This window comes from Emydura macquarii, unplaced genomic scaffold, assembly GCF_026122565.2.
Source record: "Emydura macquarii macquarii isolate MOO-44397 ecotype Brisbane River unplaced genomic scaffold, CSIRO-AGI_Emac_v2 contig_629, whole genome shotgun sequence".
Classification (NCBI taxonomy): Eukaryota; Metazoa; Chordata; order Testudines; family Chelidae; genus Emydura; species Emydura macquarii.
This window is the reverse complement of record NW_027130766.1, coordinates 1,906,661-1,920,208: the sequence shown is the minus strand read 5'-3', so window position 1 is coordinate 1,920,208 and position 13,548 is coordinate 1,906,661. Positions and strand designations below refer to the sequence as shown.

The window sequence follows — 13,548 nt, the reverse complement described above, 5'->3', positions numbered from 1 at the left end:
TGCATATGGCCCATGGAGCACCCCGCTCCTTTGGGACCCACAGAGGCTGTTCTGTTTGTCTGGGGTCCACCCACGCAGAAGGGGCAGACAATCACACTGCCTGCCCTCTACTCTGGCCCCACGACCTTAGGCAGAAAAGATAACATATATAGGCTAGCTTCAATGCAGCCCCACTAATCCCTGGCAGGTCCTGTGGGCTGCAGATGCTGGGGCTGAGGTTCCAGGCTATGCAGCTCCATTAGAACTGCACTGCTGGGAACTGGGGAGTGCAGTCAAGAGGGGGCCAGAGTTGGAGCAGAGGCCCACTTTCTGGGAATTTCCGTCTAGGGGCAGATCCCACAGCTCATTCCACGAGGCAACCTCCAGCCCCAGAAAGAACAACAGGAGAGGAACTCAAGGAAGGAATATCCTCATGGATATTTTCTCCCATAGAGTCGCATCTCAGGGGTTTTACTGCAAAAGAGAATGATCCACGTCTGAAGAATTTGATGGCAGCCCCCAAGACACATCACAATGAGAGCGTAGGCCCATCCCCTGCCCCGTGTAGCTCTGCAGTAGGATTTTGGAATTCTTGGCTCCAGTGGGGAACTTTTTCCCTGATTCCTGAAACATCAATTTGTTGCAGACTCTGGCAATCCAAGCAATCATTGGTTAGTTATGTTAAGAGAAGAAATTTTTTGATAGAAAAAGTAAAAAGTAAAAAAATCTGTAATAAAGGTCCAATTTTGTGGATGCTTTTGGGCTTGAGTAGTCCCATTCATGTAAATTAGTCAGTTTAATCTCATGTGAGTAAAGTTACTCAAATGTGTGACTATTAGCAGGATTGGGAACCATAGGCAAGATCCTCAGCTGGTGTAAAGCAGTTTAGCTTAATTAGAGTCACACACAATAATTATTAAAGTGATTGCGAAGAAAGCTAGAAGGAAAAACATTTACCCCATTCACTCCTCCTTTCTGCTTAAAGTCTGGTTTTACAGTGGTGTAACTGAGTTCAGAATCTGACCAGAGGTGCTGAGCAGCAATCGCCATAGAGTTTGTCTACACTACCAAATGGACTACTGCTGGCACTGGGTGTGGCTAAATCTATTGCTCAGTGTGACTTGTCCTTAGCTATACCTCCACCGAAACCGTATCCGGTGGTAATTCAGCTGCCCCTGCTCACACCCACTGTCAGCAACAGATAACTTTCTAGTGTAGGTTTTAGAAACACCAATTCTGGATCGTCTAGTGATAAACAAGAAGGCTTGGAGCTTGAATATCAACTGAAAATATATTAGAACAACAGACTATGACACTACTGTATCAATTAACATGGTTATCAGAGCAAGCACCTTAGCTATGAATAAGAATTTAATAACTAGTTAAACAACTATTAGTCACTATAACATCACATAGCTCGTGGTCTGAGTGAAAAGTACTAAGAAGAATTGTCATTGTCTATGAGGAAAATCACTTGTTAAGCACCACCATATCCACAGAGCATTGTGTCCTTTCATTATCCTGGTCAAGTAGTGTCTCCTGAGTCAGACTCATGGCTGGATTCTGGGAATTGGAAACAAAGTTCTTGTGGTTACAAACCAGTTCTATTCAGAGGAGTGGTTTTCACCAGTGGGTGAAATGAAAATTGCCACCGTTACTTCTTTTAGCAATGTACAGTAATTGCATGTGGCACTTTAGTAGAAAAACCAGAGCTATCAGTAAATAGCTAGCAGAACCAGTGACTTTTTAAAAAAATATTTATTTGGAGAGGTGAATGGAAAGATTTTTTGTTCTCCTTTTGAATGGCCATTTTGCTGATTTCAGTTGTTTGCAAAGAATGACTACCTAATCTTGCAATGAAGAATGACTACTATTGTGCTCCCCTCTCCCTGCACCCAGATGGATTTAGCCATTTTGTCAAGAAATATTGTATCCACTGTGCAAAAAGTCAAATATGTTCTTCCATCCAATACACTTCTGAGTGCTCATGCAATGTTTTCACTTGGAACTGGGCACAATGCAAAGAATGATAGCACTACACGGTGGATGTGCTGCTGTTGCTAGAGAGTGATTTGAACCTTCTGCCTTGGGATACGGAGTTTGCCACAGCAAATTTTAGGCACAAAATCACGAGTCATGCCACATTTTTTTAAAATCACAGATTGTATAAAAATTTCACCTATGATCCCCATCCCCCCAAAAACTGATGTCTCCTTTTTCCTCTCTCATTCCTTACTTCATAGCCATCCCTTACCATGGCAGATTCTTCAGAGGCCCCCTGCTTCATTTCTACTACAAAGGCATCACTGAGGACTCTTCCCCCACGGCAGGAGAAACCTGCAGCATCCTTCCTGCTGCTGGAGGAGAGTGGCAGCAGGAAGCCACAGAGCCTTGAGATGAACGGGAAGTTATGTTATCTTGGACCAACTCCCTGCTCTACATAAGTGTTTCCTGATCGCCATACTATTCTTTAAAGGGTTGGCTAATTTCAAACGTCTGCCTTTACCTGTTGGAAAGTGCTGGTCATACCGAAATACTGTGCAACCACCAGGAGATGAATGATCATTTATGATGAGTGAGCAGTATTCATTCTTCTCCAGTTAGATTTTCCCCTTGTGTCTCTCCAACAAATACACAGGAGTGGGCTCCCATTTCCTGGATTTGTAAGGCAAGTTCCTGACCTTCAAATACAATGGTTTAAATTTGGAGTAATTCCCTTGACATCAATGGAATTACTCAGAATTTGGACTAATGTAATGTGCATCTAGCACTACAGAAAAGTTTTTAAAACAGCCTCTTTTTCAAAAGTGACTTAGAGACTTAATATCCTAAGTCACTTAAGTGCTTTCAAAAATTGTACACCAAGTCTTTGCAATTCAGAGGTGGAGATGAAATGTATCACCTGGTGGCTAATACTGGAGTAGCAAAGTGCTGAGCCTGAGATACCACCTGCACTTCCGCCTGATGGAGTAGTAGTTGGTAGGAAACGAAGCTTAAAAGAGATTTAAAATAATGATACTGAGTATTCTTTTCTAGATCATTTTGGGCTGGACCAGGCTTGTGTGCAAAGTGAGGCTATAACAAAAATAACATCATAGCATTATCTAGCCATTCCCTTAAAGCAGCTTTATCTGGTTCAAGTTTTTAAAATGACAATACTTATTCCATCTTATTTCCACCATTGCTTATGTTCCTTTTGCTACCACAAGCAGCATTTCTTTCTGAAAGTTTTAATTTAAAAACATTTCATTCTGGACTTTATTGTTTAAAATCAGCATCGTTAATGGCTACTGAGCTCCCTCTCCATAACATAAGCCACCTACCTGAAATCAGGTCAAGTCACGCTGAAAGCTTTAAAATTCCAGAGCGAGGATGACTCAAATGTCCTTTCCCTCTGTGCAATGTAGTCTCTCTCAGAAACATTTCCATTGCTGTTTGCCATTAAACATCATGGCCCACTGTGACCTTCCTGTCAACCCATCAGCTTTTCTTTCCCCCTCTTGTGAGGAGTGCACTGGAAAAAAAAAATCAGCTGCTGCTTTGCAAACACTCTTAGCTTTTCTTCTTTCAAGCTCCTGCTCTGTGTTTTTTTATCAATGAGCAAAAGAAGCAGAAAGCCTCAGTAGAACACAGCACCAAATTCTGCTCTGATGTGCAGTCTCACTGAGATCAGTAGGATCGTGCTGGCAAAATTTGATCCAGGCAGCCAAATGTTTATCACACTGACCAGTCATTTTGATCGACACAGGACATTTTGATTAAAAAACTAGAAAGGTATAAAATGAACACAGCGCATGTCAAATGGGTGACAGCAGAGATGATGAGACACACACAAGGCGAGAGGAAGGCTAAATCTGAACTCCAGCTCCTCGTCACCGTTAGAGATCCAAGGAAAGAAAAACCTTGCATTTACCGAAGGGGGGGAAAAAAGGAAAAATGTGGTGGCAAAAGGAATTTTATTCCAAGTTTCTAGAAGAATTTTACAAAACACAGTTTTTTTTAAAAAAAGCAAAACATATAATTGATTGGGTCCTTTTAAACACTTCTTCACATTATTCTAATGGCGATAGCAGATACCATTTAACTGTATATGGATTTTTCCTGTAATCCTGAACATTGTCAGCTGATGACATGAATCTTTTCACACAGAATTTCCCTTAGATTGTGCAGTTCTGAGTTTGTTATTTCACCTTGAAAGAAAAGAATCGATCAGAAACATAAAAAACATCTTTTAAAAAAAGTGCTCCAGAGGGTCTATGGGGTTCGATGTGAGTGAGGGACTAATAGAAGTTGTCCACGCAGAGGGCAGGTGTGTGCTGTGCAACCTTCCTGCACACAGCTCTGCCACAGCTTCAGTTCCAATTTACTGCATTTCTTCCCTCTTCCAGGCATGGGCTCCCACACAGCTCTGCTGATTTACCATATTGCTGACCTGCAGCCCCCTCCCGCTATGCCAGTCCTATCCCACCCCACCCCCGCATCTTTGTCCATGCACCTCAATCCTGACCTGCAGCGTCTCCTGCTAGTCCAGTTCTCATTCAGCTATTCTGAAGAACCCCGATGCTGAATGACAGCACCCCTTGTTATCCCAGTGCTGACACAGCCACCAGGTCTGCCAGTGCATTGCAAAGCTCCCAACAGCTCCGCTAACACACCTCAATTCTGACTTGCTGTAATCCCCTGCTATTTCAATACAGGGACCCCCTTAGCGCTGCAGTCCCAAGTAGCAGTATCACATTTCTTTTCCAGCCCTGGGCCCCCCCAGAGCTATGCCAGTAGACCTCCATTCAGTCCAAGCAACCCTCCTGCTATTTGAGCTCTGGAGATCCCTGGGGAAAAGGCTGCCAATGCTACCAGTGTTGTTGTGTGTGTGTGTGTGATGTAGATCAGTGGCCACTGGGGATTAGGATGAGATCAGCAAATTCATTTTCATCCTCACCGGGTTTTTCCACCCAGATCTTCAAAGCTGAAAGGCTAGTGCATTCGTCCATTGAGCCACACAGGCCCCGTGAGTCTACGTGTATAAACAAACAGCTCTGAATTGGAAAAATCCTCAGGAAATAAACACAGAGAAAGCCATGACAAAGAAATGGAAATGGGGCAGTTCCACTGTTTCCAAGTTGCCCCTCACTATCGACTACTGTGGCAGATTTTAGACACTACCCAAAATAAACAAAAAAACAAAACAAAACAAAACAAAAAACAAAACAAAAAAAAAGCCCTACCCACAAACCAAAAAACCCCCCCAGCAAAACAGTTTTACAAACACTTAATTTCCAGCTTAAGTGAAATCAACAAATTTTAAAACTCATACAGGTGCCATAATAATTAGAGTCACAAAAATTAGGTATTTCCCATTGTCTTTAGAACAACAAAAATTCAAGCCACAGAGGCAGAGGGCTAAAAACAAGTGTCTCTTGCAGGGGCCTGCTGTCCTGCTCCAGAGATGTCGGAGAGCCTCCTTTGTGTCCCATTCCCAACAGAGATCACCTCTCAAGGGTCGAATGTCTCTCGCTGTCTCCAGTCATCTGGTGTCCCGACACTGGCAAAGCGTTTGTCGCTGAAGCCAGATGGTGGAGTGGAAAAACTGAGTTCCAGTCCTGGTTTCTTCCTCAGGAAACCCAAGCTTCTCTTATTGCACAGCTCAAAAGCATGAAAGAAGGGTAATTGGCCCATGCCTTGCCTTCCTAGCTACACTTAACACATGAAACAGGCAACCACAAACTCCCCAGCCATCTGTGTGAAAGAAGGTATATATTCAGCACGCATTCAATACAGTATAGCGAGAAGCTATCATTTCCTTTTAAAAAAACCCAAACATCCAAAATAGCCCCCCTTCCTCCCCTCATTTTATCACAGTCTGAGTAAGGCAACCAATTCCAAACAAAAGAGAAAAAACTGAACGCTCTGGGTTATTTCCCCCAGGAAATGTGATGGGTCTGAAAGTCAGCAGAGTTTAACAGCAGAATGGCTGGTATGGAATGGGCTGTGCTGGAGAGGGGGACAGAGAGAGAGACCATCCATCTGGCAGCTCTGCGGCTGGGTACTGGACGAGGGACAGCAGTGTCATGGAATGCTAAACTGTATTATACAGTTCAGTCGCTAAGAGGCATGATGTGTAAAAAACTTATTTGGATGATCCTCAGCCATACCTGGTGGAACACGAAAGGATTTTATGACGAACGCATCTGGTGTGTATAAGCAAACTCCGTAGCCAGTCCATATCTGGCTAGACTTTTGGCTTTAAAATTGACTCAGGAGCCAATGTCACAGTCACTGCAGAAGGAACTTACAATCACCTTCAACACCTCTCAGAGCGGAAGTCCCCTGACAGCTCTGACAAGCCCGGGCGGGATTTGGAACGACATGGGCCAGTTCACCAAAGAAACAACTGACAAAGACAAAGCTTTACATTCAGAGTGCCTGGGGTCAAAGACCTTCTCAGCCGCAGAGTGGCAGCCAAGGTAGGCTGAGTGAGAAAGGGGGAAGAACTCAACAGAGGAGTTGATATTGGACTTTTGAGAAGAGATCCAGTACAAATCAACTTAAGAAACAATGCTGAATCATACAGTATACAAATAACTCTACTAGAGAGACCTGGGAAGAGAAGCGCTGCAGATTTATGCGAATTTAGAGGACATCATTACCTGGTCATTGGGGACTATTTTTCTAGGTATTTAGAAATAATATACTTGAAAAATAGAACATGTTGCAATGTTATCGAGGAACTGAACTGCACTTCTGCTCACTTCGGTATTCCAGAACAACTAGTGATGGACAATGGACTACAATTCACTACAGCAGGATTTAAGTCATCCCAAATGAAATATGATTTTGATCAAATTCCTAGCAGCCCACTTTACCCACGAGCAAATGGAGAAGTGGGAGAGCTGTACAGATAGCCAGGAAAATCCTACAGTAGGAAGATCCATTCATCGCTCTGCTGAGTTACAGATCAACACCAACAACAGCTGCTGGATACAGTCCAGCACAGCTCCTGATGGGAAGACAGCTCACACCCACTGCTCCAGTTTTTAGAAAAGAACGTATTTCCAAAGCGGCCACACGTGAAGAGAGTAGCCAAATTGGATAAAAAGGTTAGAAGAGCTTATGAACATTTTTACAACAGACGTCATTCAGTTAGAGAACTGGCAGGTCTAGAACCTGACCATGTTCATGTCAAATTGGATAGAAAAAAAGGATGACAACTCCGGCTGTCAAAGAAAAAGAATTCAGCGCCCAGATCATGTGTGATCAAGGCCAACGGTGGAGAGTTCAACAGAAACCGCTGACATTTACCATTTGTTCCTCAGAAAAAAACAATCAACAGCGCAAACTCTACAGATGGCAGATGCAGAACAAGACGACAAATCAAAGATTCCAAACCAACCAGAGCCAGTTGTGGCAACTAACGGACAAGCCAGATGACCAACTGTTTTGTGTTTAAGTTGTGTAATTAGACAACCAATATGATTCAGAGGCACTGAACAGATGGATACCTACTGAACTTCAAAGACAGTGATATAGTGTAAATATTGTAAATGGTAGGAGTGTAGAACTGAAAGGGGGCGATGTAACGGACCGATAAACTGTGTTTGACTGCTCAGCCACCACGTGGCACTCTGTGTAAACACCTGATTTAAACACGTGTCAGCCATCTCTGGCAAAGCATGAAAGGACGTTACAATGAACACGTCTGGTGTGTGTGAACAAGCTCTGTTGTCAGTCCGTATCTGGCACAGGAAAGTGACAATGAACAACTTTCATCGCGTATGGGACCTTTCGCTCCCAGCTCTGAGCTTCCCGCAATCAGACCGAGACTGGCCAGACCACTTGGTGGTTCGAGTTTCATTGGCGCCTTGCAGCTGTGGGCATACGCTGCCTATTGATACATGAGACAAAGGGGGTGAGCTCAGATTTCCAGGTCTCTAAACCGTTCAGGCGTGGTGGACGTGGCGCTGTTTGAGTCCATGGAAGAGGAGAGGTGGGGGTGGGCGAGGGATTCCGTCTCGGACACCCTATGGAATAAATGGAATTGCACAGTGACGTGAAGGGACGTCGCAGGAAAAGTGACCGGATCGGAATGAAGGCTGGGTGGAAAGAAGGCTGATCAGACACAGAGCTAGGAGAGAAGGGACTGCTCACGTGTTTGTATCTGCGGGGGGGAATGGAAAAGAAAGACCTCTGATCTGATCCCAGAGGAGCTAGAGGGATTCTACGTGGCCATTGCTGGAGGGAACGTGGGCTGCGGCCGTGCTCTGCTAACTGGGAGAAGGATGGAGGACGGGTCTGTGCTGCAGTAACCCAGGAAGGTGTGAGGGCGGTTCCTCAGGCACTTGGAGAAGGCTGGGGAGACCTCACCCGGGTCCGTGGAGTGGGGGAGGGATTGGGTTTAGAGACCTCTCACCTGGAGGAAAGTTCTCTCTGGCCACCAGCCTGTCTTCTCCGTGGCCTCAGGGGAGCCAGTCCAGGGGGCCACATAATGGTGCTAATGTTCCTGGCTATTAGCGCCTCCAGGTAGCGAGTGCCCTGGCTCCTGTGTAGCTCACCGAAAAGCTCTAACCGGGCAAGGCTCCACTCACCCTGGGGCCTAAAAACTGCCTCCCCCAAACTCCCATAGGCGCTGCGAACCCAGGCGGCTTTGTGCCTCCCAAGGGACGCGAGGGGGAGGTGCCGCCGGTCCCGGGTCTGATTTCCCATTGACAAAGGCCCTCGTTCTGCCCCAGGTCCCTCAGCTCCTCTTCCCTGGCCCGGCCGCAGCGATTCTGCTGTTGCCCTTTGCTGACCGTGTGTGTTTGGTGTGGAGATAGTGTACGTGGTGCGCTCGGTCCCTCCCCCCGCCGGCTACCCCCATTAGTCTTGCTGTTCGTTCATTTCCATGTCCGACACCAGAATGTTCTTCTCAGCAGATTCGCTGGGGTTGGAGGTGGTGCGGCTGTAGCGGGCGCTCTCAAAGGCCCCCCGCTTGGAGCTCCTCCAGCGCTTGTACAGGTAGACGGTGAGGGCTATCAACGCGCACAGCGCCAGTGCCGAGAGGACGACCACGGCGATGGCTGTTGTGTTGTCTGGGAGAGCTGGGGAGAAGGGGAAAAGCATGGGAAATCCACACCACTAGCCCCATCCCTATCCCTATCTCCAGTGAACCGAGGGGAGGCTGAAGCACAGCGAGGGGAAGGGGCTTGCCCAAGGTCACACAACCAGGTCGGTGTCAGAGCTGAGCACGGAACCCAGGTGTCCTGATTCTCAGGCTGGGGCTTCAGTCACTGCACCCTTCTCCAAACACATGGGTTAGGTTTCTCTAGCTCCTACGCGGGGCAGGGCCGGTCACTGTAACAGAGACAGCTCCCCGGGGCTCAGAGGTTGGGGGCTAGGCCCCGAAAGCAGAGGTGGTTCTCTGAAGGGCTGGGAGTGGTTCTTTTCTATGGGTGTAGTTCTTGGCTCAGCCAGGGGGGCGTCTATCTTGCCTGGTTCCACTCGAGGGGCCATACTCCACACGTGTGTAGGAGGGGAGTGATAGGAGCAAGGGAGCGGCGTGGCCCCTGCCCTTGGGAATTCACAGAGAAAGCTCTTAAGCCAAAGGGCTGAGACGGCCCTGGCCAGCCTGCCAGGAGATGGGCGCTGCGGCGGGAGGCAGACACGGTCACTCCTATTGGTATTGACGGGAACTAGGCTGGACTGCAACAAGACCTTGGGCCCGTGCTGATCTCCACTCACCTGCTCGGGAGAAGCTGCTTTCCTCGACTGCAAGGGGAATGAAAAGAGAGAGACAGATCAGTGGCCTGCCGCCGCGTCCGTCCTTCCAGACCCATTACTGCCAGTGGGGAATGGTGTGCTCCTCCCCCGCTGCCCAACCCTGCTGGCTACAACAGCTGGACCAAAAGGCGGCTGCAATACATAACATGCGCCCCGTCTAGGCATTGCTTCATCTCTTTCCTGGACTGGACTACCCTGCGCCAAGTCCCTGGCACTCCCTGAGTTTGCCCCACACCTGCCCCGCGCCTGCCGAGTTCCCGGCACCCCCGGAGCCTGCCCCACGCCCGCCGAGTCCCTGCTACTTGTTTTTACCAAGCCCCAAACACTGGCACTGCCCCAAACGTATCCAATGCGCCTGCCACAGAGGCATGGGAGCCATCGCAGCCCCCAACTGCAGGGTGGAGAAAACACGGACTAGCTCAGTCCTGCCACGGCCTCCCATGAGCTTCTCCACAATGTCCCCACCAGGCAGCAGACTGGCCTCCAGGCCCAGGCATCAGCCTAGGGGTGACAATCCCGCAGGGAGGTCGGTTCTTTCACCTGACGCCCAGGGTGTTAAAGACCCCGTGGCCTGACGTTGTTCATGCTGCGTCCGAGCACAGGGAGGATCTGCAAGGCCCTTTGGATGCACCAGAGCATGCAGCAAACAGCCATTTCCATGGGCTAAGAAGTGGGACTTACTGGATCCTTGGCGCTCAGAAAACTCCAGAATGAGCTGGCTGTCAGAAGGGCATGGACAGAAGATCCCAGTCCTGGGCTCTCTGCTCACAGCTCCGCCAACGCGCCTCAGTGCTACTCCACAGCCCCCACCCCGCTATTCCAGCCCTGAGCTCCCCGCGCAGTTCTGCTGATGCACCTCAGTCCTCATCTGCTATTTGCTCCCAGATCTGTTGCTCCGATTCAATGTGACCGGCCACAGCTATTGCTATGTCAATCCTGCACTTCTCCGGAGCAGAGGCTGGCAATTGTACTGAGCTGCGCTCTGGGTGTTGAAGACAAGGTGCTAGGAAGAGCCCCCCCCACCTTCACAAACTGCTCTACCCAGGATCTTAGCCCAGGCCCCCAGAGGAAGAAAATGAATCCATTAAATCTCCACAGCACCTGCGCCATGGAGGGGATTTGTCCTGCGCCGGCAGGAGGGTCTGTCGTTCTGAAACGCTCCCAGTTTAAAACGAAAGCAACCAAGCCAAGTCAGCCGGCTCCAGGGGCCCTCTTACCTCGGGGTATTTTACAAATGACCCCCATGGTGACATTGGAGCAGGAGCCCAGGTGCCACACCCCGTTACTGCTCTGGATCCAGTAGCAGCTGTTCTGGCTGACCATGCTGGGCCCCGTGTCGTGCTGGCCCCAGTTGGAGTAGTTCATGGCTGTATTGTCATGCCAAACCAAGGTGCCTCCTAGGAGAAGGGAAGAGACAATTGCAGAGAGCGGCAAAGGAGGCGCAAACCCAGCCCGCAGCTGACAGCCTGGCATCAAATGGGAGCACGCAGCTGCTGCCCTCATTCTCAGTCTGAAGGAGCAGACTGCCCACGCGACCGTGCCCAGCACGCACGGCTCTATTTTGATCTGAGCAACAGCCAGCAGAGCCTGCAGGTTCCAGCACGATGATCGGAGTGGCCTGGCCGCACTGAACACTGGGACTGGTCGTCTCCAGGGCCCATGCTCCTGTGTTACAGACACGGGTGGCTGTAAGCTGCACTGCAGAGCCGCACGAGCTGCCCTTTGACCAGCCCTGGAGCACTGTGCTGAATCCCAGCACCAGCTCCAGCGTGGCACAGACCATGCTCTCCCACAAGAGACTGGAGTGGGGCTGCAAACGTCCAGCCGCTCCTTTCCTCCTTCGCCCTTTGTCTCACTTCCCTTGGGACTGACACAACAGACAATCGTCTTCAAACTCCCTCTGCCAGCCCCAAGCGCATAGAGCTAAACGGGCCATTGCATGCAGAAGCCACATCTTTGCCCAGGGGAACGGGTAACAGAGCATACAAGAGAGCACGTGAGTGGCCAAGGCCCTTTCTGCCTTCACCTGCCCGACTTCTGCATGCGTGGCTCTTTGGTACATGCCTTTGGGTGCAGGATACAGATGACGATAGTAACACAGAGCCCTGATCTAGCGAGTCTCCTCTGTGGATCTCCAAGCATTTCAGCACATCACTATCCCCATTTGTGCAGACAGGAAAACTGAGGCACCCTCGGTCAGTGGAAGAGCTGGGAATAGCACCGAGCTGTCCCGACTCCCAGTCCAGTGCTCCCCAAACGGGACAATGCTGCCTCCTGACACCAGCAGGCTCCAACATCTCCAGTTTCTAAACACGTCTGAGCCAGATAAACCATTCTCTTTGCAACGGGTTTATTTTACCTTTGGGGTTAAATGTCATCCCCAGCCAGGCACCCTTGGACTGGCTCTCGTAGGCCTGGAGATGCTCCCAAATGAACAAGTTCTCCATCTCATCCTGGATGGACAGCACCGTGCCACCAGCTGCTGAGGAAAAGACACATCAGCCAGATACGTTACAGGGCCAGCAGCTCAGAGGAAAGGAAGCGCAGCCCGCGGGTGCTGGATCGCGCACCCAGTGACTTTGCTGAGACCTAACGGGAAGGGGGCTTTGATTAAGTAGAGCCAACGCTGGGGATCTGCCCCTGTGGCCCTGCGAGAAGACGTGACTATTGAAAGGATCAAATGCCGAAGTCAAGGTAGTGTGATTGAAGTGGGGTAGCACCCAGGACAGAGATGCACAAGGGGATGGGGCTAGGAGAAAGGGGAACGAAGGTTAATTTATACTGACTGCGAGTGACGGCAAGCACCGGAGTCTGTGGAAGAGGCTCTGTACAGGAAAGAGTAGACGCTGCACTGCTTGGGATTTTTTTAAATGAACCGAACATGTCACCCGCAGACCCGATACAGGGAACAATCCTGCACTGCTAACAGGTGGAGCCAGTGATCTAATGGGTCTTTACCATCTCCAAGTCCTAGGGTCCCCCCGTGGTCAGGATCGCAGCACTCAAACCTCATTCGTACCTTTCTGGCATCTCTTCATGGCGTCCTTCTGCCCCAGGGTGACCTCCATGTGGAAAGTGTAGCAGTGGTCTCTGAAGGGGATCCAGGAGGAATCCTCCACTGACCTGGGGCAGCTCCCTCTGTAACTCCACTTGTGTGACTGGGGGGTCCCTGCAAAGAAGCGGAAGCACAGGGGCAGGATCAGGAGAGAGCGCGCCAAGGGGCAGGGCGTGGGGGAGAGCCAACAGCTCTTCCCAGGGCAATGTTGCGAGTGGGAGCGTTGCTGCCAACCTGCCAACACTAGAGTTGAGGTCTTAGCTGTGCCCTTGTGTAGATGGGGGGTAAGGAGGAAGAAAAGGACTCAAGCAAGAGAAGGGGCAAGCCGTCTCTGGCACCCCCTTCCTGCCGGCCAGTTCTCTGGGCTCCTGGGCGTGCACCCCCTGGACAGATGCTTGCTGCTCTGCCTGCAGCTCGCCCAGCCAGGGGCTCAGAAGCCACAGCCCAGCATTTGGCAGCGCCCGGTCTGCCAACACCACTCCCATGGTCTGCAGCCGCCCAGCTGAGTGCCTCTTCCCCCATCCCGGTTCCACCTTCCTCTCCTGCGTTCCCGGAAGGCCGGCACACGCACCTGTGTTGACCTTGCAGATGGCCCCTTGCAGTTTGGTGTCACAGCTGGCCGTCCGCCACGTCCCATCCACGTCCATGTAGGAGCAGCCCGTGACCTGCTGAGGCTCCCCGTCCTGCCAGTTGACATAGGAAAGACTCTCTTCTGTGAACCACGAATAGCTCCGGCCTCCCTGGAAACCACCGACAAAGGA

The 13,548-nt window shown here is 49.9% G+C and overlaps 1 protein-coding gene across 1 annotated transcript in view; it reads right to left on the bottom strand.

Annotated features, from left to right (window-relative positions):
- Window positions 1-3,918: 3,918 nt before the first annotated feature.
- The window catches only part of MRC2 (mannose receptor C-type 2), an 80,881-nt gene continuing 71,251 nt past the window's right edge, over window positions 3,919-13,548 (bottom strand). Inside the window, exons 25-30 of the mRNA XM_067540985.1 lie at window positions 13,359-13,527; window positions 12,752-12,901; window positions 12,092-12,211; window positions 10,950-11,129; window positions 9,694-9,720; window positions 3,919-9,053 (exon numbers count right to left, since the gene is read on the bottom strand). Coding sequence (XP_067397086.1) covers window positions 8,833-9,053; window positions 9,694-9,720; window positions 10,950-11,129; window positions 12,092-12,211; window positions 12,752-12,901; window positions 13,359-13,527 — 867 coding nt within the window. The 3' untranslated portion in view covers window positions 3,919-8,832. The remainder of the gene's footprint in view (window positions 9,054-9,693; window positions 9,721-10,949; window positions 11,130-12,091; window positions 12,212-12,751; window positions 12,902-13,358; window positions 13,528-13,548) is intronic.